The 26264-nt window shown below is 48.7% G+C and overlaps 1 protein-coding gene across 4 annotated transcripts; it reads left to right on the top strand.

Moving 5' to 3' along the window:
* Positions 1-4512: 4512 nt before the first annotated feature.
* On the top strand, positions 4513-24407 carry Man2a2 (mannosidase alpha class 2A member 2). Of its 4 annotated transcripts, XM_076851307.2 has the most exons (25): positions 4513-4852; positions 5105-5306; positions 6211-6360; positions 6977-7234; positions 7306-7450; positions 7575-7746; positions 8151-8278; positions 8513-8686; positions 9064-9250; positions 11558-11735; positions 11970-12172; positions 12347-12529; positions 12669-12783; positions 12996-13063; positions 13230-13395; positions 14043-14279; positions 15124-15246; positions 15521-15635; positions 15896-16029; positions 16235-16376; positions 18188-18321; positions 18656-18730; positions 20692-20886; positions 21037-21147; positions 21826-24407. In XM_076851307.2, the coding sequence occupies exons 3-25, from the start codon at positions 6229-6231 to the stop codon at positions 21976-21978; spliced, it is 3528 nt and encodes a 1175-aa protein (XP_076707422.1). In that variant the 5' UTR covers positions 4513-4852; positions 5105-5306; positions 6211-6228; the 3' UTR covers positions 21979-24407. The 4 variants fall into 4 exon arrangements, with proteins under 4 accessions (XP_076707422.1, XP_076707423.1, XP_076707425.1 ...); XM_076851308.2 differs by lacking the exon at positions 5105-5306; XM_076851310.2 differs by lacking the exon at positions 18656-18730 and having other exon boundaries at positions 4514-4852.
* Positions 24408-26264: the final 1857 nt, after the last annotated feature.

Here is a 26264-nt window from a genome sequence, read left to right on the forward strand (position 1 = left end):
GATGAAAACTACTTTACCCTCATTGGCTTGAGTTACAATGAATCTTTTTTTTTTAAATAAGTTATTTTTTTAAAATATTCTTTTAGTTGTAGGTGGACACACAATATCTTTTCTCATTTTTATGTGGTGCTGAGGATCGAATACAGTGCTTCATATGTGCTAGGCGAGCACTCTCCCACTGGGCCACAACTCCAGCCCACATCTTTTTAAAAAAAAAAAAAATCAAATTGTAAGCTTCGTTTATTTTTATGTGGTGCTGAGAATCAAACCCATTACCTTGCAGGTGCCAGGCATTCTCCCACAACCCTAGCCCGACAATGCATCTTTATAGTATTGCCACAGAGGTACCTGCATTCCCCTATGATTTGCCACCAACTGATAGACCAGCTGGCCAGACATAGAGAAGCCTGAGATCCCATCAGAAGTATATTAGTATGACTATGTTGATAACATCATCCAGTTAGAGAATTAACTTGTACAAACTTCCTTAGATTGAATGGGCTAACCAAAGCTGAAAAATTGTTTGGAGGCCAGACATGTAAAGTTCTTGGGCACCATGTGGACCCATACCCAGAGGACAATTCCCAAGAAAAAAAAAGAAAAACAAAAAGAACAAAACAACTGGCCTTAAAACTTCCAGCAAACCAAAGGAGGTAAAACATCCAATGGGCATGTCTGAGCATGAGAGACGGTTTTATCAACAGGATGTATTCAGCCCACTACACAAGGTTACCCAAAAGGTACCACCTATGAGTGGGGCCCTGAACACCAGGCTTTTGGATGAAAAGTGTCAATGACTGACAACTACACAGACTAGAATCCGTGGAAGAAGGACATCACCTGGAGGCAAAGGCATCTGTGGGTTTTAGGACACATGGCACTTGTCTGATAAACCAGCCCTTTTAATTAATTAATTTATTTTGAGACAGGGTCTTGCTAAATTGCCCAGGCTGGCCTTAACCTTGGATCATCCTGCCTCAGCCTCCCAAGAGTGTGCCACAATGCCAGATTGCTTACCAAGCATTATTCACTAAAGAGGAAGTGTTCCAATAAAAGAATGAACCAGGCATCTGTGGAATCTCTTTCCTCCATAAAAAGAGGCCAGGCCATGCGCAGTGGCACAGGCCTATAATCTCAGCATCTTGGAAAGCTGAGACAGGAGGATCATGAGTTCAAAGCCAGCCTCAGTTACTGTGAGGCACCAAGCAACTCAGTGAGACCCTATCTAAATAAAATACAAAATAGGGCTGGAGATGTGACCAGTGGTGGAGTGCTCCTGAGTTTGAAAAAAAAAAAGGCAAAGGTGTGGCTAACCCTGAGACAAAGACCAAAGACTGCCAGTATCTTGGGTTTCTTGGGTCCGAAGTACATTGAATCTCCTGAGAATCTGGACATGACTTAAGAACTGACAGCCCAGTTAATGTACAAAATTGCTGCTGCTGTGCAGCCACAGAAATAACAGTTTAAAAATTTGCATGGAAAAGGGAATTCTACCCAATAGCAGAGATTTAGGCTGTGGTGCTTGGTATGGGAAAACACCTCTCACGGTGAACCTCACTATGGTTTCACTGACTCATGAGCAATAGCCAGTGGGCTAGCCTTAACAGTGTAACTGGTTAAGTCCCAACTCCTGTAGAAGTTGAAGAGACTCTGGCAATAGATTGAGTGGGACACACGTCCAAGAGAGATGCCCATGGAAAAGGACCCTTTGTCATGAATGTCAATGGAAGCAACCAGCTGGCCAGATCTCTCAAGTAGAAGCCACAGCCACTATCACATAGGATATGATATTTTGTCTATGGCTAGGGCCAGAATAAGCACTTCTGATCCCAGAATGTGAAGCCAAAGAAGTCCTGCTAATGTGCCTAGATACTCTATACAGTTGAGTGGCAAAGAGAACTCCAGAGCATGTAGTCTGGTTACTTCGCTGGCCCTGACAAATAGACTAGATGGGCCATCTACTTCCACCTTGAGGGTACCACTAGATGTTGATTGCAATATATAGGGTTTTCCAGGTATGGCACAGTAATTCCCATTATGCACGTGGATGTAGGCCATATTGTTTGGAGTCCTAAGTGGACAATGTCACATATTTGTATTCTTCAGACACATCCAATTAGGCAAGGAAGCTGCTTGCCTTTATAACCAAGAGTACCCAGCAGTGGGGAACCACTTGGGACATTGATGGACATTTTATGCCCTGTGTCACTGACAGGTAGCAGCATCAACAAAACACAAAATGGATTGGGGGTGGGTACTGGGCATCAATCCCACCAACATTCTACCATTGAGTAAATCTCCAGCCCTTTTTTACTTTCTGTTTTAAGATGGGGCTCTTACTAAATTTCCCAGACTGGCCTTGAACTTGTATTTCACTCACCTCAGCCTCCTAAATTTCTGGGATTACAGGTGTGCACTACTGCACCCAGATAAAACATAGATTGAATTTCTTAAAAGATCAACTAAAAAAGATAAAAGGACAACTAAAGCTCAACTTCCAAGGGAGCACACACACATAAAAGTAGGCAGTTTGTGTTCTTTTTTTTTTCTTCATGTTCCTCCCCACCCTGTGCTGGGTATTGAACCACTGAGCTACATTCCCAGCCCTTTTATAAAAATTTCAAGGGGCTGGGGATGTGGCTCAAGCGGTAGCGCGCTCGCCTGGCACGCGTGCGGCCTGGGTTCAATCCTCAGCACCACATACAAACAAAGATGTTGTGACCGCCCGCCAAATACTAAAAAAATAAATATTAAAAAATTCTCTCTCTCTCTCTCTTTCTCCCTCCCTCTCTCTCACTCTCTCTTAAAAAAAAAAAAAAAAAAATTGGGGCTGGGGATGTGGCTCAAGCGGTAGTGCGCTCGCCTGGCATGCGTGCGGCCTGGGTTCAATCCTCAGCACCACATACAAACAAAGATGTTGTGTCCGCCGAGAACTAAAAAATAAATATTAAAAATAAATAAATAAATAAATAAAAATTTCAAGCTGAGGGTGCTGGCACATGCTTGTAATCCCAGCAGCATGGGGCAGGGGGTGGTGGGGCTGAGACAGGAGGATCACAAGTTCAAGGCCAGCCTCAGCAACTAAGAGAGGCCCTAAGCAACTTAGTGAGATCCTGTCTCAAAATAAAAAAATAAAAAGGTTGGAGATGTAGCTCAGAGGTTAAGCACCCCTGGGTTCAATCCCTGGAACGAACACACACACACACACAAATTTAAACATGAAGACAAGGTCTCACTAAATTGCCCAGGCTGGCCTAGAACTTGTGATCTTCCTGCCTCATCCCCAGAGTTGCTAGGATTACAGGATGGGACACCACACCCAGCCAGGCAATGTCTATTCTCACTGTGGCAATTTCCAGGATGGGTAGTTCTTATTAAATAAAATGTTCAGCTTAAAGGCTGGGATGGGGAGAAGAGACCCCAATTGGTTGTAAGAGACCCAAATCACATATTTCTCACTTTTCCATTTTCCCTCTCATGCCTGCCTTCATCAAATTAAGCTACTGGAACCTATGTAGGCAAAGGAGAGCTGGGGGGGGGGGGGTTGGAAATTCTAACCAGGTGCTTCTCTCACTACCCTGTCAAACACAAACTAGAGTAAGAGTATACTCTATAGCATGAAAGGTGGTAGACAGCCATCTTGCCCTGGGCATCATGCTGGTCATTCAGGGCGGCATCTATGTGGTTGCCAACATTTCTTGCCACACTTGGCTTAATGAACTAGAAAAGGTGGACTAGTTTCTGAACTTAGAGGGAAAGCCAGGTGATGCTAATGTCCATACCCAGTGGCATCTGGAATAATTCTAGAATGGGGAGCCTGACTATGGTCTTCCAAGTGAGCCTGATGATCCTGCTGAATCAGAGTGTTGGTCACTGTTACCTTATGTTGCTTCAAATAAATAGAAAGGATTTGAGACAGGCATGGTGGCATATGCCTGTAATCCTAGCTACTTGGGAAGCTAAGGCGGGAGAATCTCAAGTTCAAGGTCAGCCAGGGCATCTTAGTGAGATGTGCCCCCATCACACACACACACACACCCTCCTCAAAAACTTTAAAATGTGTAAAGGGGCTTGAGATGTAGACCAGTAGTAAAGTGCCCCTGGGTTCAATTTCCAGTACAAAAATGGGGAGAGAGATAAAAGGTAGGGGAGTGTCTTACTGGGTGGCACGGAAAGGAATTTCCATTAATTTATACCTACAGGAGGCAGCACCCCTTTGCCTGCGAAGGTAACTACAGAAAACAGACTATCTAGAGCTGAACAAGGCGGACTGAGGAAAACGCACTCCACTACTGGCTGGTGAAAAGGAGCTGGAATGTTTCTGCAACTGTTTGATGAAATGTGCTTACTCTAGTAAGATTCATAAAAAAAAAAAAGTTGCGCGCCCCAGCTCAGGTTCCGCAGCGCGCTAAGGCTGGTCTCGGGCTGCGGCTGCGCAGTGCGGCCCCGGCGCCGGCACCTGGGTTCTTGGCGCCGGCAGCTGGGGCAGCCCGGCCCAAGCCGGACAAGCAGCGCCGCGGGAGCAGGGCGGGGGCTGCGGGGCTCACTAAGGAGGCGGTAGGGCCAGGCGGGGCGGGGCACGCGGGGACGCGGCGCGTGTGTCCCCGCCCCGCACGCTGCTCGGCCGGGTGGCCGCTAGAGGCTGGCGGACCGGCGCGGGCGCAGCGGAGCGAGCTGGCGGCCTTGGCTCCCACAGGAGCGCGGCTGCGGCGCTTGAAACCGTGGGCGACCGGTGGGAGGGAGTCCGCCTTTCGCCTGCGTCGCTGCCTGAGCGGGATCGTCTTCCTCAGGGATGTGAGGGATCGCGGCTTGGCCGGCCGGGTCCCGAGCGCCGCAGAGGAGGCTGCAGACGGTAATGGGCCGAGCGGATGCGGGGGAGGGTTCCAACTGATTCGGCCTCAGTCGGGCTTGGGCGACTAGAGCGTTACCCGCGCTGCGCTGAGAGGTCGGTCCGGGCGGAAGGCCTGGCCCAAGCAGCTGACGTTCCGGTCTCCTGCGCGGGCAGAGTCCGGGAGGCCCGGGAGGGGGCTGGGCGCGCTGAAGAAGACCCGGCGGCAGGTGCTAGCCCTCCAGAGCTAGCCCTCCTCCAACTCTCTTCCTCCAGCTCCACCCACTTTGGCCTGGACCTTGACTCCAGGGGCTAAAAATAATTGTCCAGAGGCTCCTGAGAGGAATCTGATCGCGCTAAGTAGGGCACAACGCAGAGGCTACGGAGCTCCTTGGCCCCAGGGCGCCCGGAGCAGTCTCAGGAGCGTGGTCCCGCCCACGCCCGAGTCGGCAGCTAGAGCCCTCCCTCCGCCTGCCAGGCAAGTAGGGGCCAGCCGCGGTGGCAGCTGGTCCGGTCCTCAGAAGTTGTCCCACAGCCTAGCTGCTATGCCTCTCCCTACCCAGGGGACTTTCAGCATCTTGCTGGCTTCCTAGGGATCCCGTACAGCTTCTATAAGCCAGGACTGAAAGTTTTGCACTACAGGAATTAGTACTAACGGAAAGGAGAACAGGTAGGACTAGCTTTATGTTGGAAACAGAAGCATCTTCTTTTCTAAATGGGAGCGCATATCCCACTTGAATCAAAGTGTGAAATATGATATATCAAGAACTATGTAATGTTTTGAACAACCTACAATAAAAATTAATTAAAAAAAAAAAGAAATTCATTCACTATTTTTACTGAGGATCTGTGCGAAAGACTGTTTTTGCTAAGTGGCAGTCTGATCCAAGAGGATTGGTGGAAAGGCTTTTCTGCCTCTTGGCCTCTGGCTATACCTTTAAATCAGAGATCAGTTTACTCCTTAAAAAGGAGAAGCACAAGGCCAAGGAACCTGTACAGGCACCACCTGGGCAGGCCCCAGGGGAAAGCTGATTGCAATTAGGAGTTTGTGTAGTGAAATGTGGGGCTAGAGGTGGGACTCTGTTTTCTTGAACCTGTTTTACATCATCAGCTGAGAGGGGGCATCATCCTACCTTAGGGGTAGAGCTGTTTCCAGGACCAGAAAGGACCAGTCCCAGATGTGCTGCTTGTGCTTTTGGAATCTGAAGCAAGAGAATAAAATCAGGGTTGGGTCAGGATCCTTAACTAATGTTGGGATCTTGTGCTTAGGAGTTTGCTTTTTACTGGAGCCAGGTAAATAGGTGTTCCTTGGGAACTATTTGGTGGGAAGATACCAAAGGGATTTTACATGCCAGAGCTACAGATGGTGTCTCTCCTGCTAGGGGTGTGTGGAGGCCAGTATGAAGCTGAAAAAGCAGGTGACAGTGTGTGGGGCTGCTATCTTCTGCGTGGCAGTCTTTTCGCTGTACCTCATGCTGGACAGAGTACAGCATGATCCCACCCGACACCAGAATGGTGGGAACTTTCCACGGGTGAGTAAGCCTGGTTGCTAATCTCTTCATATACAAGTCACCTGAGTTCAGGTTGTCACCTGGACTGGAGAGTTATGTCAGCCCAGGACAGGAATATTACTTTTCAATAGGCAGGTTTTTGTTTTGTTTTTGTTTTTGTTTTATGCTGGAGATTGAACCTAAGGCCTTGTGCTTGCTAAACATGCACACTTATCACTTAGCTACACCCCAGCCCCAACAGGAAGCAAAAAATAGTGATGACAAAAAGAACGTAGAAAAAAATTGAAGTGTCCTCCTGAATTCTTGGCAGACGTTGCTGATTGATTGCAGCATTTTTTCCCATTAAGTCCCAGTTCAATCCTCAGCTCCATGCTCCAAAAAGCAATAATCATTGAGCATAGGCATGTGAGAGGAAACCTTTACCATCTGTGAGCTAGAAAGTGACAGAACTTCTAACCCAATTGGATCATAGTCCTTAGTAGAGATGTGCCCAGAACTTTCTGTCCATGTAGGCTTGTAGTCTAGCTTTGATTGAGGAGAGTGGGCTCATAGTCAGGCCTCAGGTGGTAGACACTAAGCAGAGACCTTCCCTGTGGCATAAGGAGCTGTGGGTGATTGTTTTTTGCTTTTCTGGCAGAGCCAAATTTCTGTGCTGCAGAATCGCATTGAGCAGCTGGAGCAGCTGTTGGAGGAGAACCATGAAATTATCAGCCACATCAAGGACTCTGTGCTGGAGCTGACAGCCAATGCAGAAGGCCCACCTGCTCTGCTGCCCTACCACACAGCCAATGGATCCTGGGTGGTGCCCCCGGAGCCCCGGCCCAGCTTCTTCTCCATCTCCCCCCAGGATTGCCAGTTTGCTTTGGAGGACCGGGGCCAGAAGCCAGAGCTACAGGTAAGAATCAGAGCTGGCAGGGACTTGCAGTGACCACAGATGGGACACTGAACTGCCTTCCTGCCTGGCAGATGCTAACTGTGTCAGAAGAGTTGCCATTTGACAATGTGGAGGGCGGCGTTTGGAGGCAAGGCTTTGACATCTCCTACAGCCCACATGACTGGGATACTGAAGACCTGCAGGTGTTTGTGGTGCCCCACTCACACAATGACCCAGGTGAAGGTCTAGCAGGCATAGAAGAGGGGGTGTGGAATGGGCTTTCTCATGGCAAACGTAAGGAAGGGGCAGATGGCATCATTGAAGAAGGTGGTATCCTCAGGAGACTCTGTTGACTCCCCAGGCTGGATCAAGACCTTTGACAAGTACTACATGGAGCAGACCCAACACATCCTTAACAGCATGGTATCCAAGCTACAGGAGGACTCCCGGCGGCGCTTCCTCTGGGCTGAAGTCTCCTTCTTTGCCAAGTGGTGGGACAACATCAATGCCCAAAAGAGAGCAGCAGTCCGAAGGCCAGTAGCAGTTAGGGAGGCGTTGGAGGGCCTGAGCTGAATGGCTAGGTCTCGTCTCATAGTGTGGGTGCTGAGGTGGCAAGAAGAGGCACAGGGAGCTGGGGCAGAAATGAGGAACAACGGTTTGAGGGCCACTAGTGTTAGATATCGGAGTTGTCTGAGTATAAGTGAAGAAGAAACATGGGGCCTTCTCCCTGGGAACTCAAAAGTCCCAAGATAAGCAGGGCCAGGACAACATGGGGTTGGGCTGGAGGGAAAGGAGGGCAAGTGTGTGTTCTCTTAATCTTGGATTTGAGTGAACCAGCCTAGTAGGGCCAGAACATGCAGGCACTGGCATCATCTTATGGTTGCCAGGACTGGGTAAGCATCCCCACCCCATGCTAAGTATGCATCTTTACCTTCAGGCTGGTGGGAAATGGGCAGCTAGAGATTGCAACAGGAGGCTGGGTGATGCCAGATGAGGCCAACTCCCACTACTTTGCATTGATTGACCAGCTCATTGAGGGACACCAGTGGCTGGAGAGAAACCTTGGTAAGTCCAGGCCCAGAAGTGGGATTCTGGCCCCATAGCTTGGCCCAGAGTGCTGTGACATGATGCTGTAAGGCACAGGGATTGTCAGGGGGTAGTTCTTCTCAAGGTTAACATGGGTCTGTCCATATGGCATCTTTCCACTCCCTGCAAGGCAAGAGCTGAGATCCTAGGACCTGGGAGGCCAGAGGCCAGGCCCTGAGGTGTTCAGGGCCTCTGGTTACATACCCTGCCTAGGTGCAACCCCACGCTCTGGCTGGGCAGTGGACCCATTTGGACACAGCTCCACCATGCCTTACCTGCTGCGCCGTGCCAACCTGACCAGCATGTTGATCCAGAGGGTACATTATGCCATTAAGAAGCACTTTGCTGCCACCCACAGCTTGGAGTTCATGTGGAGGCAGACTTGGGGTAAGGCCAGGTAGGGTAGAGGGGGTCCAAGCAGCATAGACTTCCCTGGGGGGAAGATCAGGGATGTCAGAAATAAGACTCCACTTCTCAGGGAAGACTGGCAGAAGCTCTCTCTCCTTCAGGCTAGGGGAGGGTCACATTGACCTGTGGCTTCTACAGGGCTGCTGTCTGTGCAAGGACTTCCCCTAAAGGACCTGTGGGCCCTGGAGCCCTGCATGTCCTATCCCCTGTCCTGTATGTCGTGTATAGCCCAAATCCAGTTGAACCCTCCTATCAGGCGACCTTTAGCTTATGCAGATCCATGCCTTCCTGGAGTCCCTATGCCCAATTCCTGAGGCTGTTTGCCACTGGTTGACCACGTGATGTGTCGTCTGCAGACTCGGATTCCAGCACAGACATCTTTTGCCACATGATGCCCTTCTACAGCTATGATGTCCCTCATACCTGTGGCCCAGATCCCAAGATCTGCTGCCAGTTTGATTTCAAACGCCTGCCTGGTGGACGCATCAACTGCCCTTGGAAAGTGCCACCCCGGGCCATCACAGAGGCCAATGTGGCAGAAAGGTATCTGTTTCCAGCTCTGGCCTGGGTATGGAGTTGGCATTTTTGCTCCTTAGAGGAGTCAGGAGACCTGGCCATGCTCTGCTGAGTCTGGGGACTGCATGGTGTAGGTGGTATCTGGAAAATGGAGTATGGGCTCAGAGTGGGTTCAGGCCTGCAGCATTTGCAGTGGTGGCTGTGAAGTCTTCCTAGAAAACTAGAATGTGCTAAGGAACTGCCTTTTACAGAACACTTTTATTTTCCCCAAGGAGTATGTTTTCTGGTGTCCCAGCAAGCTGTCAGAGCCAGTTGACTGCCTCAGATGAATGATTATTAAATTGGTACAATTTCTTACAAACTTGAGGCAAATGTGCCTTCATTTGGCTCAGATATTCTTGCTTGGCTCAAAGTCAGCCAAGATTTGTGTTCAGTGGACCTGAATTCCATTCAGATCTGTATTTAGTCACAGACTTGTCCCTGTGAGAAAAGAATTGCGGACTCTCAAAGATGTCACTGTGGCTGAAATCAGCACTAGAAAAGTGGCTGAAATCCACTAAGAAAGTGTTGATTAAACATGATCTAAACAGCGAGCGATTCAGTTAAAACCTTAAGAAAATAATGAGCCATAGCTGGGCGTGGTTGTACATGCCCGTAATCCCAGTGACTCAAGAAACTGATGCAGAAAGACTGAAGTTCAAGGCCAGCCTGGGCAACTGAGCAAGACCCTTGTCTCAAAAAGGGTGGGGGATATAGCTCAGTGGTAAAGTGCCCCTGGATTCCACTAAAAAAAAAAAAAAAAAAAAAAAACAGAATATAAAAAATTTGAAGATTGTGGGAATAGCTTAGTGGTAGCATTTGTGAGGGCCTGGGTTGGAGTCCCAGCATCACACACACACACACAAAAAAAAAAAACCCACAAGAATATAACAATTGAACTGGTTTTTATGTTGCAATGCTGTGATTTCTATATGTACAAGAGATGAGGCCTATGACCAAAGGAGAAAGAAAATAGTCTTTTGTTTCCAGGAATCTAAATGCTGATTGCTGGCAGGACTATAGGTCTATTAAAGTAGGTGTGGTTTTTCCTAAAGCAGCAGTGACAATCTGTGTTTCTGACCCCAGTTCACAGAGAACAGGCCAGGAGACAAACCACATTTCCTCCTTTGAAGGGCTTGCTAAGCTAATAAATCAGGGGTAGTTGGTCTTTGAGGAGTCCTTTCTTTAAGAACCAAATAGAACAGAACAAGCTAGTCTTGTCCTGTTAAGTAGATTAGTGACTGCTAGAACTGTGATATCCATAACATGTTATTTAACAGGTTGGTCTGAAAACAGGAAGGATTTTCCAATGATATGCTATGGGGCACTATTTTTCTATTCATTTTAACCATACTATGGATGAAAAAACACACGCAAATGTTTGTATATGGTTCCTCCCATGTGCCAGGCACTATTTGAAATGCTTGCATAAATATTAATTCATTCAATTAATTTTAATTCTCATAACATCATGGGGGTTAATGACATCAGTGTCAGTAATGATACTGGTGTTTTCCTCATTTTTCCAGAAACTAAAGCCCTAAGAGGTTAAGTTACTTGCCTAAGATCACTCAGCTAGCAAAATCTGGCTCCAGAGTCTGGGTTCTTCACCATAGTACTGTGCTGCATTGTTCACTGGAGCTTCAGAACTGGGATTCCCAAAAGACAGATAGGGTTTAACAGGTAGAAATGTAAGATTCCATCTTAGCTTCAGAAGACAGAACATGTGAGTTCAGGTAAAAGAAAAAAACCTACATACGTGGAACTATGGAAACTGACCATCAGCATGGTGATAGTGAAGTTTTCTGCACACTGCTTTCTGGGGTCCTGACCTGGCTGAAGAGGGTGGTTCTGCCTTCCTCTGGTGGGTCTGCCCACTGTGGACCTCCATATGAGGTGCTGGGCCCTGACTCAGGTCACTGGCCAGAGAACTGCTGGTGAGCAGATTCTAAGTTGTTCTCCAGGAACCAAATTGACAGCTTGAGGGGCATGAGCACATCTTTGATGTATCTGAAGGATAATCGTGGGGAAGAACTGATTTGACTTGTGTCAAGGGCATAAGTGGAATCAGGGAATTGAAGCCATCAACTGCAGCCTAGGATAAGAACTCTTCTGTTCTCAGAAATGTCCAGAGAACACTGGGACTGGGCTTCCTGTCTCAGGAAGTGTCTATCTACAGGCTGAACAATAACTCCATAGTGGTGTTTCAAAGTGGGCTGACTCTTGAGGTGACTCTGCTTGGAGATCTCTTAGCCCTGAGACTTCATATGGAACCTGTGTCCTTTCCTGCTTCAGGGCAGCCCTGCTCCTAGATCAGTACAGGAAGAAGTCCCGGCTCTTCCGAAGCAATGTCCTCTTGGTGCCACTGGGCGATGACTTCCGATATGACAAGCCCCAGGAATGGGACGCCCAGTTCTTCAACTACCAGCGGCTCTTTGACTTCCTTAACAGCAAGCCTGAACTCCACGTGCAGGTGTGGGGTGGTGCATTGCTGAGGGAGGGGGGCTTTCCTCTGACTATTCCTGTTAGCTATTCCAAAGCAAGGGTTCCCCTTTTATGTCAAAATTCACTTCTGGCTCCCCAGCTTTTATTTTAGGCCCAGAAGGTACGCCCTCTGCTGAGGTAGACCTCCACAGCTGCAGCACTGGTGACCAGAATTCCAGGAGACTCTGGAACTGATGAGAGCTCATTTTTGGGGTTCCCACAGGCCCAGTTTGGCACCCTCTCTGACTATTTTGACGCTCTATACAAGAGGACAGGCGTGGAACCAGGGGCCCGGCCCCCAGGGTTTCCTGTGCTAAGCGGGGATTTCTTCTCCTACGCGGACCGTGAGGACCATTACTGGACAGGCTATTATACTTCCAGACCTTTCTACAAGAGTCTGGACCGAGTCCTAGAAGCCCACCTTCGGTGAGACCCCACTCCCTTGCAGGCTGGGGGAGTAGAGTCAGGTTTTGGGGTTTAAGAAGAGTTGGCTTGGCAAGAGGCCAAGGCTTAAGAGAAGTGTTGGGAAAGGAAAGGGAATGAACGTGGATGGCCCCTCAGAGTGGAGTGGGCAGGCAGCTGACTCTTTTCTCGGACTAGGGGGGCAGAAATTCTGTACAGCCTGGCTGTGGCCCACGCCCGCCGCTCTGGACTAGCCAGCCGGTACCCACTATCTGACTTCACCCTCCTGTCAGAAGCTCGGCGCACACTGGGGCTCTTTCAGCACCATGACGCCATCACTGGAACTGCCAAGGAGGCAGTAGTGGTGGACTATGGTGTCAGGTAGGAGCTATCTCCTCTCACCCAGTTGCACTCTGCCCACCCACCCACCATCCCAAGAAGAGGATGTGCAGGGTGGTCAGCGGGCAGGCTGCCTCCCTTTGGTCATCTCCTCCCTGTCCCCTCTCCTAACCTGCCACAGGCTCCTGCGCTCCCTCGTTGGCCTGAAGCAGGTTATCATCAATGCAGCTCATTATCTGGTGCTAGGGGACAAGGATACCTATCACTTTGACCCTGAGGCACCCTTCCTCCAAATGGTGAGCCCCCTCCTGGATCTGCATAGACCCTCCAGCATGCGGGGGTGCCATCCCAACAACTGTCATTTCGGGTGTGTCACTCTTTCTTTCTTTCCTGTCTGGGGGTTAGATTTCTGTGTCCTGGACAGTGGGTGGTCCACGTCCAAGACAGGCTGGCGCAGAGAGGAGGCCAAGCCCCTTGACGTTTTTTCCATTTACCCACTTAATTCCAGGATGACACCCGCTTAAATCATGATGCCCTACCAGAGCGTACAGTGATCCAGCTGGATTCCTCACCCAGGTGAGCCAGATCAGGCCAGGGGCCGAGGGGCAAAGCCACTCCCTGGCTTCCAGTGCCTTTCCACCCCTGTACTTGCTGACCCACTGCAGAGCTCTGTCCTGGCTGCTGTTCCTGCCATGCTGATGTTGGCAACAGCCCCTTGGCTCAGCCTACCCTCTACCCACAGGTTTGTGGTGCTGTTCAACCCACTGGAACAGGAGCGGCTCAGTGTGGTGTCCCTGCTGGTTAACTCACCCCGCGTGCGTGTCCTTTCAGAGGAGGGTCAGCCCCTGGCTGTGCAGATCAGTGCTCACTGGAGATCTGCCACGGACATGGTCCCTGATGTCTACCAGGTAAGGCAGGAGCTTGGCAGGTGGGCCCTTGCTTTGACCTCCTCTGCTAATCAGTATCTTCTTGCCAGGGCCTTACCCTCCCATGGACATCTAGTTCCTGCCTCTCTGCTGTGCCCTTCTCACTTCTCAGGCTGGGGATGGGTGTCTTAGGGAGAGGGCTTGTCCAGAGGATTAGTCACTTTTAAGATTTGATTTTGTCCTTGAAATGAAAGTGAAGGATGATATGGTAATAATAAAAATGGCCTCTTCATTCATCCATTCATTCAGCAAATATTTATCTATGTATCTGTCTCTTTATTTATGAGTCTTGCTCTGTTGCCCAGGCTGGTCTTGAATTCCTGGACTCAAGTGATCTGCCTGCCTCTGTCTCCCAAGTGCTGGGATGACAGACATGTGTCACAGCACAACAGATATTTGTTGAAGGCTTAATGTGTGGTTACCACTTTATAGTTTTTAGGTATCGTTTGAGACTGATTAAGTCTGACAAGAAGGAGTATTTTCAGAGAAGGGGATGGGGCTCCTGCAGGGCAGTTGCTTGCTCAGACTGTTAGAAAGCAAATGTCCCAGGACCCCAGAATTCCCCTTCCTGGATCTGGAATTGATCCTTGGCCATGGCCTATGCCTCCTTACCCTTCCTGTGCTCACAGGTATCTGTGCCCATCCGTCTGCCAGCCCTGGGCCTGGGTGTGCTGCAGCTACAGCTGGGCCTGGATGGGCACCGCACACTGCCCTCCTCTGTGCGAGTCTACTTGCATGGCCGCCAGCTCTCTGTGAGCAGGCATGATGCATTTCCTCTCCATGTCATTGACTCGGGATCCAGTGACTTTGCCCTCAGCAACCGCTACATGCAGGTCTGGTTCTCAGGCCTTACTGGGCTCCCAAAGGTAAAGGGCCAGGGGTAGTGGGAAAGGGTGTGCATGCCAGTGGGGCTGGGCAGAGCTGCTTTCCTACCCCAAGAGCTACTGCCACCTGACAGTGACTTGGGCATGGGCCATCTTTGCTCCAAGCTGACAACATGAGGAAGCTAGGTATGTTAGCCTTCTGTTACTGTGACAAATACCTGAGATAGCTGGGGACATAGCTCAGTGCTAGAGCACCTGCCTAGCATGCACGAGATCCTGGGTTTGATCTGCAGCACCACAAGATGAAAAACAAAAAAGGAAAAAAATATGCACAAGTATCTGAGGTAATAAACTTAAAAAGCAAAAAGGTTGGGCTGGGGATGTGGCTCAAGCGGTAGCGCGCTCGCCTGACATGCGTGCGGCCCAGGTTCGATCCTCAGCACCACATACAAACAAAGATGTTGTGTCTGCCGAAAAAACTAAAAAAAAAAAGCAAATAGGTTTACTTTGGCTTGTGGTTCTGGACAGTTCAAAGGAGTGGAACCACTGCTTTTTGGGCCTATGGTGAGGCAGCAACATTAAGTGGGGAGCTTAGAGCAGAGCTGTTCACTCATGGCTCTGAGTGAGTGAACTCACTCTCCCCCTCAAGGGCACGCCTCTAGTGACCTAAAATCTCCCACTAGACCCTACTTCTTAAAGCTTCTGCTTCCCTCCAGTAGCCTCACAACAGGGAACAAGCCTTTAATACACAGACCTTTGAGAGACACTTAAGATCCAAACTTGTAGCACTGGGCTTGGCTCCGTGGGGAAATTAGTCTGTGCCCTCCAGGGGGCAGGCCTGACATGCTGGTGTGGGGCCAGGGGTCAGGGCTGTGTTTTTTGGCAGAGCATCCGAAGGGTGGATGAGGAGCAGGACCAGCAGATGAACATGGAATTCCTCATCTATGGCACTCGTACATCCAAGGACAAGAGTGGAGCCTATCTCTTCCTGCCTGACGGCGAGGCCAAGGTACCTGAGAGTTGTCTTCACAAAACCCGCCAGGCTTTGGTAGTTTTCACTATCAGGGACGGCCAGAAGAGGGGTACAGGCATCCCTCAGGGTGATCACTTCCTGCAGGAAGACTTGTCTTCGCTGCCTGGAGGAGGTTGGCGGGTTGGGCATCTCAGTCCCAGGGTTTTAGGCCAGACCCTGATGAGATGAGACATCTTGCCCAACCCTGGGCTGCCAACTCCTGCTTTTCTTTCCACACTGTGGGCTCAGTGGCCACCTGCTCTTTCTCCAGCCCTATTCCCCCAAGGACCCCCCTGTGCTGCGTGTCACCGAAGGCCCTTTCTACTCAGAGGTGGTTGCCTACTATGAGCACGTTCACCAGGTGGTCCGGCTTTATAACCTGCATGGTGAGTCCTGTGAACAAGGAAGGGTGGGAAAGGAAGTGTGGGTTCCCTGGGCTGTCATGTACTGCTCCTCCTGCCCCTCCTTTGTTTACACATCTGTTCCCAACAGGTGTATCACATGAGACGGGTATGTTTAATTCTCTTAGAGAAAAGGTCATTCAAAAATGCCCTGGGAATTGCTCAGCTTTGATTTCTTGGCCCAGGCTCTCATCCATGGCCTATCCTCACTCCTCTTGATGCCTTCCCCTTTTTCCCTGTGCCAGGGGTGGAGGGGCTGTCTCTGGATGTGTCATCCCTGGTGGACATCCGGGACTATGTCAACAAGGAGCTGGCCCTGCGCATCCACACAGACATTGACAGCCAGGGAACCTTCTTCACAGACCTCAATGGCTTTCAGGTGATTCCTGGGCCGGAGCCCTGGGCTCTGCAGAGTAGACCTGGACTGTGCTTTTGGCCTCCGTCACAGGACATTGGGGGTGGTCTACCCTGAGGTAAAAGAAGAAACTGAAAGTGAGAGTAATCAGGGACACCTTCAGACTGGGGATGCCTTAAGACTTAAAGAGTCCCTAGATGCCCTTGACCTGCTGGCCTTGGCCCCACAGGTGCAGCCCCGGAGGTATCTAAAGAAGCTGCCCCTGCAGGCTAACTTCTACCCCATGCCAGTTATGGCCTACATCCAGGATGCACAGAAGCGCCTCACACTACACACTGCTCAGGCCTTGGGCGTCTCCAGCCTCAGGGATGGTGAGTGGAGAATAGGAGCTCTGCAGAGGGTGTGAGGCAGGGAGGAGCAGCTCATCACACCCTTGAGGGTCTCCACTCTGTAGGCCTCTCTCAATGTCTTTCTTGTCTGCATCATCTCTGTGCTTGCAGGAGGGATGAGCCATCCTCAGCTTCTGTCACTCGTCAAGAGGAGGAAAGCAGGCATTGCTCTCTCCTCTCTTGGAGGAGGCAGCTGGGTGGCCGTTGAGTGGCAGGTGTCCTGTTAGGTCCCCTCAAGAAGCATCAGGTTATTAAATGGTGACTCTCTAAGGAGATGTGTGACCCTTATTCTGGCCAGAGATGAGATTATGGATAGTTAAAAAGCATACTTGATGTTAATAGTGAAATATTTAGAAAAGGAGAAAAATTTGTCTCGTTCTAATGACCTGCTAAAGGTCAATAGAAGAAAAGATGACACTTTAAAGAATCAAAGCTGGACCCTGAGTTCCATCCTCAGCATTGAAAAAACAAAACCCAAAAAAATAAGGCATGAAGTGCACTGGTGTGGAATCAGAGCTGGCCAGCTGATCATGCTGGGCGAGCTCCAGGTGGCTCCCATAGCCTCAGGGAAAAATTAAATTTGGCTATGGTGAGGCCTTTGAAGTCTTCTATGGGACAGAGCCTTTGTGAAGGCTGAATTGATGTGGGTTCAAGGCTGTGTGTAGGAGCGAGGTGGAAGGGTGGGGCCTTCTTCCCCTAGGAGCTAGTGTGGCTACATTGCCCTCTGCCGCAGCTGCTCCACCTGCTCTACTTCATGATTCCTGACTACAGCTCAGTGTTCTTGCTTGATTATCTCCCTCTGCCCTGCTGGGTCTGGTGTGTTAAGAAATGATTGTTTTCTATCCAAAGGATTCATTTTAGGGTTTCAAGATGACTTTCTGTGATTGCTCATGGTAAAAAGACTACAGAAGTCAGAGTCAGGGCTGTGGAATTGAAAGGGAAGCAGGGCCATCTCTGTGTGAGAAGCTGGTGTGGCCTTCCCTCAGGAGAGCTGGGGGAAGCCTGCTCTGTATTGCATGCCTATAATCCCAGCATCTTGGGAGTCTGAGGCAGAAGGATGGCAAGTTTCAGTCCAGCCTGGGCAACTTAACAAGACTTAACATAAGTAAAAAAAAATGGGCTGGGCTCAGTGATAAAGTACCCTTGGGTTTAATCCCTAGTACTACCAAAAAAAAAAAAAAAAAAAAAAAGCTGAGGTGGTCATCTGCCATCTCTGCCCCAAGACAGCCTAGAGGCCCCATTGAGCCTGTCTGATCTACCTCTGCATGAGGAGCACTGGCCCTACACAGACTCTATACAACCCAGCTTCTGACAGACAAGGCTGTTAGGACCAAGTCTGGCCTGCTGGGCCTTCTAGCTGTTCTCATGTAGAGCAAGGGTAGGAGAACAGGTTTTGGTCACAACAGAACTGCCCAGTCTGAGAAACCGGCCCCCAATGAGGGAATCTGCAGCCACACTACAGATGGTGTTGCTCTGTTTTCTGTTTGTTTTTTTTTCATGTGGCCAGTCTTAATAGGGTTTCCTGCTTGGGTCCTCTGAGCCTAGGTCCGACTCCTGACTCACAGAGAATGAGCAGCCAGGGTCAGCCTGTCCCTTTTGGGGCCTGTTATTTCTTCATCTGTAGAATAAGGGCACAGGACCAGCCCCACATTCAGCTCCCTCCTAGTTTGTGAATGATTCAGCTTCTTGCTGCCTCACTGGGTTTAGGGCCTGGGGCTGGGATTCTTGTCTTAGGCCAGTGTCTGCTTAGGGATGGGGATGGCAGTCTGTGGACTCACTGTTAACTTCCCCAGGCCAGCTGGAGGTGATCTTGGACCGTCGGCTAATGCAGGATGACAACCGCGGACTAGGTCAAGGGCTCAAGGACAACAAGAGAACCCGCAACCGTTTCCGCCTCCTATTAGAACGTCGAACCGTGGGCAGTGAGGTAAAAATCTGATCCCAGTGCCTAGGGAGTCAGAGCAAGCTCGTTCTTATGGGTGGCCCTGGGGTTCTGGCCAAGGATTTGAGCATAGGTGGAGGAGGGCAAGGGATAGACAGAGAGGGCTTAATTCCTGGGTTGTGGTGGGCGGCTGTCATTTTGTGACCCATCTCATGCAACCTGGCACCTCCTCTTCTGGCTGCACCCTGTTTCCTAAGTTCCCTTCATGTTCATTTGCCACCTTCCTCTGTGATCCTTGTCTTCCCTCCCCTCACCCCAACATTTTCTAACCTTCTGTTCCAACCCTGCTCATAATCATGGCTTTCTTTGCCCCCACCAGCCAGGCTATTTCTCCAAACTGGCAGCCATGTTTAGGGACTTGATCTTTCACAGCAGCAGGAGCAGTGACCAAGAGGTAAGGGACAGCGATGGGACTAGAGAACTAGTATGAGCAAGCCGTCACTGTAGCTGGAGCCTGCTGTCCAGTGTCACATGTCTGGGGCTCAGTCACTCCTTAATCTCATGGATACTGAGCCCCTGCTGTGCTGTAGGACCTGAGGGGGCCATCAGTGCATATGATGCTGCTGACTTTTAGCAGTTTCCCCGTGAGTAGGGGTAGAGTCAACTCTGAGTGTAAAAGTACAGAGTAGAAATGATATGTCCTGCTGGTCCTGAAGACATCAAGGACAATTTTCTTGGAGGATGTGTCTTCCAAGAGTGGCTTTGATAAATGGGGTTATGATATAAACACATGAGCCTGGGCATAGTGGCACACTTGTGTAATCCTAGTGACTCAGGAGGCTGAGGCAGGAGAATCTATTTGAGGCCAGTCTCAGGAGCTTAGCAAGACTGTCTCAAAAATGACTGGGTACCAGGTGTGGTGGCACATGCCTGTAATCCCAGCATCTTGAGAGGCTGGGACTGGAGTGTTGCAAGTTCAAAGCCAGCCTCAAAAATTTAGTGAGACCTTAACCAACTTGGCGAGACCCTGTCTCAAAATAAATAAAATAAGGGCTGGGATATAGCTCAGTTGGTAGGGTGCTTGCCTCGCATGCACAATGCCCTGGGTTCAATCCCCAGCACCACATACAAAAATAAATAAGTAAAAACTAAAAAATCTAAACCCAGGGGCACTTGATCACTGTAACTCAGTGATCAAGTGCCCCTAGGTTCAATCCCCAGTACCAAAACACAAACACACACACCCCAGGGAATGGGTGGAAGGCAGGAAAGAATATGAATGGGCAATAGCAGTTCATTCAGTTAGCCTAGAGCTGCACTGTCCATTATGGTAGCTACCAGCCACATGTGGCTATGCAAATAAAATGAAATTTAAAATTCAGTTTTTCATTCATATTGGCAACATTTCAAATCGTTAGTGGTCCCAAGTTGGCTAAGTGCAGTTACAGTACATTTCCATTATTACAGAAAGCTCTGTGGGCAAGTGCTGGGATACAGCATTGTGGGATAGTAGGGGCAGACTGCAGAGGCCATGAATGTCTGGCCAAAGAATCTGGACACCAGGAAAAGACCTGAGCAGGGAGGGACACTACATGGACTCTACTCATCATTCCAACAGTAGGGAGCCGGTGGCTTTGTGTGTAGGAAGACAGGCATGAGTAAGGATTTGAAGGTTGTTCAAATAGGAAGTGTTGGTGGGTTGAACTTGAACCAGGCCATGGGTGGGAGAAAGGAATTGGGGTAGCTAATGGTATACTGCAGAGGTGGAATGGAGGAGGGTTTGGTAACCACCTGTCCCTGGAGATCAAAGTAGAGGGAAGTGAGACTCTGGGCAACTAGGAGAGTAGTAATAGGGACAGAAATCAGAACACAGAAAAGCAGCAGCTTCGAGGGAAAGTTCCACATAGATCCATGAGTGTGACATGTCAGGGAGCTGTCTTGGGGAGTAGTCTTCAGTTGGCAGAGCCATGGGGACCATTGTCCTGGGCATCAGGCTGGCACAGTGAGTATGGTGTATTATTGGAGACCACAGGATGGCTCAGAACACTTTGTCCATCCAAGGCCCATCCTCCATGGTGAAGTGTGTGTCTTCATTCCCCACCTGCACTGAGGATCTCTGATGGGAGGTGTCACTGATGAATGTTGCTCATGATATATTTTGGAGTAATAGTAAAATAATAATAAAATGTAGGGAAGAAATGGCCTTGTGAAATAGCCCTCTGAGTTGGGTATTATGGAAAGTAGTTACAATGAAGAGTTAAAGGTACAGGATCTGGAGCCAGGCAGTGCCTGCATCCAGACAACACCAGGAAAGCTCCTGCCATAGGAACTGACCTGGTGTACTGTTACTCTGCCTCACCTTTACCCACTAGACTGTCTTTGCTCCCTCATTCACATCTCCGGTTCATCTTGCAGGTCCAAGAAGGCCATTCTACCAGCTACCCATCCCTCCTCAGCCACATGACCTCCATGTACCTGAATACCCCTGTGCTTGCCCTGCCCGTAGCCAAGAGGCAGCTCCCAGGCTCCAGTCTGCACTCATTTCATCCTCTGGCTTCCGCACTGCCCTGTGACTTCCACTTGCTCAACCTACGTACGCTTCCAGGCGAGGTGAGTGTCCCTCTGGGCTCAGAACCTCCAGGACCAAATTCTGGTCCCCCTCACTCCCTGTTCCCAGCATTTGCCTTTTGGGCAGGGTTCTGCTGCCTTTCTGAATTCTGCAGAGCCCTGCCAGTCATTGTCTTTCCTCCTGTTGTCCAGGAAGATAACTTGCCCTCAGCAGACACTGCATTTATCTTACACCGCAAGGGTTTTGACTGCAGCCTTGAGGCCAAGAACTTGGGCTTCAACTGTACCACAAGCCAGGGCAAGGTGAGTGGGCCCCAGGGATGGAAGGTGAAACACCTGATGTGGGGAGGCAGGGAAGCTGAGGCACTGGGAATATAAGAGCAAGAGCTTATGGGGAGAGGACTGGGGTTGGACAGCAGGATGAAAGAAGAAAGTGTCACTCATTTCAAGGCTTTCCATAGAGAAAGGAGGAAGCCATTGACACATGTTTTCAGTAACTGAGGCCTTGGTAGGGGCAGCTCCAGACGTGGCATGAGGAACAGGGACGTAACACCAGGCATGTAAAACTAAATCCATGATGCTGGTCCTTTGTGAGCTGTATTTGTGGTTTCAGTTGGCATTAAATGCCCTCATATGCCAGACTCTTTGCAGGCCACTGGTGATTTAGGAGATGTAGTCACTGTCCTCAAAGTGGTTGCATCTCAGTGAAATGGTTCCCACCCTGAGATCCACAGATGGGCTTTGGGGTTGAGCAAATCTTAGTGAGCCCTGGAGGTTGGATACCAATGTATATATGTATGAAGCCTTGTTGCTTTTTTTTTTTTGAAGTGCTGAAACTAGGGTTTTGCATATAGTGGGCAAGTACTCTAATATTGAGTTACTCTGTCAGGTTGCTAAAGAGGTAACACTAGTGATGTAGATGACAAGTGTTTCTGTTTAGTATAGAGTATCTAGCACAGCCCGTGTCTTCTCTCTCCACAGGTAGCCCTAGGTAGCCTTTTCCATGGCCTGGATGTGGGATTCCTACAGCCAACCTCCTTGACACTATTGTACCCTCTAGCCTCACTCTCCAACAGCACTGACATCTATCTGGAACCCATGGAGATCGCCACCTTTCGCCTCCGCTTGGGTTAAGGCTTCTTGTGGCCTGAAGAAAAAGCTCATCCACAAAGACTGCCTCTTAACACTGAGAATGGGTTGGACAAGCCACACTGGGTATCCCATCCAATCTGCCTCTAAAACCTGACAGACTGGGCTCTCCCCTCATCTTGTTTATTGTTGCTTCTGTATTTAGGGCAATGCCCAGTGGTGGGCAGGTAGGGCAAATGCTGGTGAGATGAGGGAGAGGAAGCCATTGGTCGGGGTTGATGGTACCAGACTCTGCTCTGGGTTGAGTGGCCACATACTTGGGCACAAGCTCAAGTACCCATCCTTTTCCCAAAGTGGGATGTGGGAGGAGTGGGGACAGACCGGAGGTCAGGGAAGCTAAGTGGGTAAGGCCTAGTGTCGGGTGACTACAGATGAGAGCTTACTCTTGGGGAGTCCTGTGGTGAAGAAGAGACTATGTATCCTGGTATAAGGAGCAGGATCAGTGGGAAGAGAAGGATGGGGGACCCACAGTTAGTGGTGGGATGGAGGAGTAGAAGGAATCCCAGTTTCTCCTAAGGGCCTGAAGGCTTTTCTGCTTTCTGTGATGGCTCTACCCTAAATGCCACTGGGCCTGCACATCCTGGTGGGGGCTGCAGGATGGCAGGAAGGACTCACTAGAGACTTATGGCCAGAGGGCATAGAACATTTCAGATACCAAAACCCCCATCTCAAATTGGGCAGTTTGTCTGTGTGTTGATTAATGGGATTGGTGGCTGGGGCTTAGTGGGGGTTCTCCACCCTACCTGACTCTGGTTTGTTCCCTTTACTCCATGCACTACTGCCCCCAAGAACTTTCTATCATGAGGGGTTTGGTCCTGGAAAGAAAGTGAAACCTCCAAGACCCTCCATGCTTGGGCAACTTGAGACAACTTTCGGTGCCATGCCTAGCAGGCCTTGAAGCCTCACCTTTGGCCCATCCTTTTACAGTATTCAATTCTTGGCACGGGGGATGAGGGATATGTAGACTAAATTAGGAAGTGGTAGGACTGCTCATGAGTCTTAATTTCAGCTTCAAATAATAGAGAAAAATTTATAATAGTCTCTACAGATGCTGAAAAGATATTTGATAAAATTTAAAATCCACCCCTAGGGCTGGGGATGTGGCTTTGAGAGTCGAGTGTTTGCCTAGCAAGCATGAGGCTCTGGGTTTGATCCCCAGCCCCACAAAAATAAAATCCACCCCTTCTTAAAATTCTAAGAAAGAAACTTCCTAAACTAGAAAAGGTCCATATCAGAAACAGTTAATGGCACTCTGAAGAGTCAGACACCATAAGCATTCCCATTGAGGGTAAGAAACTAGCCAGGGGTGCTGTGGTTTAGCAGTGTCTGGCATTACTTACCCTTGCAATAAGTCAGGTGAAGGAGGTAAAGAAGGGTTATAATTGCCATCATCTATAGACCCTAAAGCAGCCTGCCTATGAAATCCAGCAGAATTGGCTGAAGACGTAGGAAGAGCATTCTGTAAATTGAGCCAGTGCTAAATATGTTCCTGTAAAGATTTTGGTTCTCCCTAAATCGGCTCACTTCAATGTAATTCCAATGAGATTGGATACTTTTTGAAATTCAGTAGCTTCTGAAGTTCATTTGGAAGAGTAAAGGCGTGAGAATATCAAGGTATCTCTGAATGGCAATGAGTCCAGTGGTGGTGCTGAGGTGGGTAAAAGGCACTTGTCCTACCAGATTTCCCAAAGGACTATGGCTAGCATGAATTTAATTAGTATGACAGACTGGGTCAGACAGATGGGACAGTATGGAGAATCCAGAAACAGTCTTGGGTACATAGGGATTTAGTATATGGTAAATTTTTTTTTTAAATGGGGGAAAAGATGGATTATTTAATAAATAATACTTTGAGATGACTTATTAGAGTAAGATCTCTACCTCAGTTTCCACAAAAATTAGTTTGAGAGGGGAAAAAAACAAAATAAGAAAATATATTTTTATAACTGATGTGGGAAGGTCTTTTGAAAACATGAAACCAAAAAGAAAACATCTTACCAGACACACAAAATTGAGTTTCTGTGCTATGAGAAACATCAAGGTTGAAACATAAATGTCAGATGTGGGAGAAAATATTTGTGGTGTAGTAAAAATCAGTATGAGAAAATTTGCTTTAGGGTCCTCAAAGTCACTGGGGGCCTGCCAGGAGCATCTGAAATCTCAAAGAGTGACAAGGCCAAGTTTTTGTGGGTTTGCCAGAGTCTTTGTGCCAACGTCAGGCCATAGCTCATGGAATAGTGCCTCGTACACAGAAGAGGTCCACAAATAGGAGTTATAACCATATTGGTAAAGGTTGCTAAGCCATTACGGCAAGTGTTATTTGCTAGTGTATGATTTGTAATGAAATGATAGGAGAGAATCTGTGAACCCCTGGGAAATTAGCAGAATAAAGGATATTATCTTTGGAGGTCTTAGATGTGCAGTGAAATTATTTGTCTTGACAGGAATTATGTTTAAATCCTATACACTAGCCTTTTAAAATAATAAGGCAGCATTGTTCAAGATATGGTCCAGAGCCTGGCATGGTGACACATGCCTGTAATTCTAGCAGTCGAGTCTGAGGCAGGAGAATTCCAAGTTTGAGGCCAACCCCAGCAATTTGTCTCTAAATTAAAAGGGCCAGGGATCTAGCTCAGTGGTAAAGCTCTCCTGGGTTCAATGTCCAAAAAAAAAAAAGTGGTTCAGGGATCATCAGAGTTCCTAGTTGGAAGTATGGGTTTCTGTCTTATCCTAAATAGGGCTTCTCCTTTGGTCTGGATGTTGCAATGATGTCTGGAGCAGAGCCACAGCTGTCCTAAGTTTGATGCTGCAACAGTAGCAAGAAACAAAAGCCTGTTTTAGTGCATAGGGTACAACCTTTGAACCTGTCTGGGAGCAAGAGACCACACCAAAGAATGTTATTGTTGATAGAGGGGTACTGGGGATTAAAAACCCAGGGGTGCTATGCCACTGAGCTACATGCCAAACCTTTTTATTTTTGAGTCGAGGTCTCACTAAATTGCCCAACCAGGCCTCAGTGAGGTGCTGAGCCAGTGGGATTGTAGGCATAGGCATACACCATTGTACCAGGCTAGAATTTGCGTTTTGAATAAGCATCCAGTTGATTCTTGTGAGCACAAGATTTGTAAATGGGCCTACTGTTTTGTTTTTTTAATTTTTTAGTTGTAAGTGGGATACAGTATGTTTCATTTTTATGTGGTGCTGAGGATTGAACCCAGTGCTTCACACATGGTAGGTGAGCGCACTACCACAACCCCAGACCCGGGCCTGCTGTTTTAAAGCAAGCAACAACCCTTAATCATGGAGCTCCAGCACTGAGGCTTAGGGTTTTAATCAAACCTAGAACCAGAAGTAACTTCACCCAGAAGTAAGATTTGATTGCTTTCTGCAACCTTCATCTACTTAAAACCACACATTTCTTTTGAAGAAGAAAGAGTTGTATGTCTAGTTGGAAGCATGGAAAGAAAGGCAGGCACAGGCAAAGAGCTGGGTCTTTCCATGCAGAAAGAACCAGGCCCAGTGTTCAGATGTGGCTTGCATAAGGCATGATTGTAACCTTGAACACCTGTGCAGATAACATCTTTAGCCAGAACTTGACCTGCCTGATGTGATTGTGGTCAGCAAAAGGAAATAGCACTGGGATCGTGGGTCACTCTAGAGTAGTAGGAATGAGATCGTCCAAGATAAAGATCTCCCAACAAAATCTTTGTTCTTGCTGGGAAGGATGGTGCATGCCTGTGATCCCAGTGACTCAGTAGGCTGAGGCAGAAGGATTGCAAGTTCAAAGCCAGCTTCAGCAACTTAGGGAGACCCTGTATCAAAACATAAAAAGGGCTAGGGATGAGGCTCAGTGGGTAAACATCCTTGGTTTCAATTCCTGGTACCAAAAACATAAAACTTTGTTCTTCCCAAACGAAAATGTGTGCAAAGGACATTCAGGGGGCAAGTTTCAGTAAGAGATGACAGATCCCTTGAAGCATAACTCAACTTAGGTCAGTGGGAAAAAAAATCCAGATCATAATTGCCAGGACCGATAGGGCAATACAAAGTGTTCATCCAAATTGGCTACTGACTTTGGACCTCCCAAGTAGAGAATAAACCTGAACTAAACGTGAACTCCATATAATTATAGTAGCCTTGGCACAGGACCCCACAGCTGGGGGTGAGGATTCCTAGGTATCTAGAATGTAACAAGGATTGAAGATTTGACAACAGGGTAGAGGACTTGAGAAGGTCCCCCAGAAGAAAGATTTCCTTGTAAGAATGTAGTG

Source organism: Callospermophilus lateralis, chromosome 3, assembly GCF_048772815.1.
Source record: "Callospermophilus lateralis isolate mCalLat2 chromosome 3, mCalLat2.hap1, whole genome shotgun sequence".
Taxonomy (NCBI): domain Eukaryota; kingdom Metazoa; phylum Chordata; class Mammalia; order Rodentia; family Sciuridae; genus Callospermophilus; species Callospermophilus lateralis.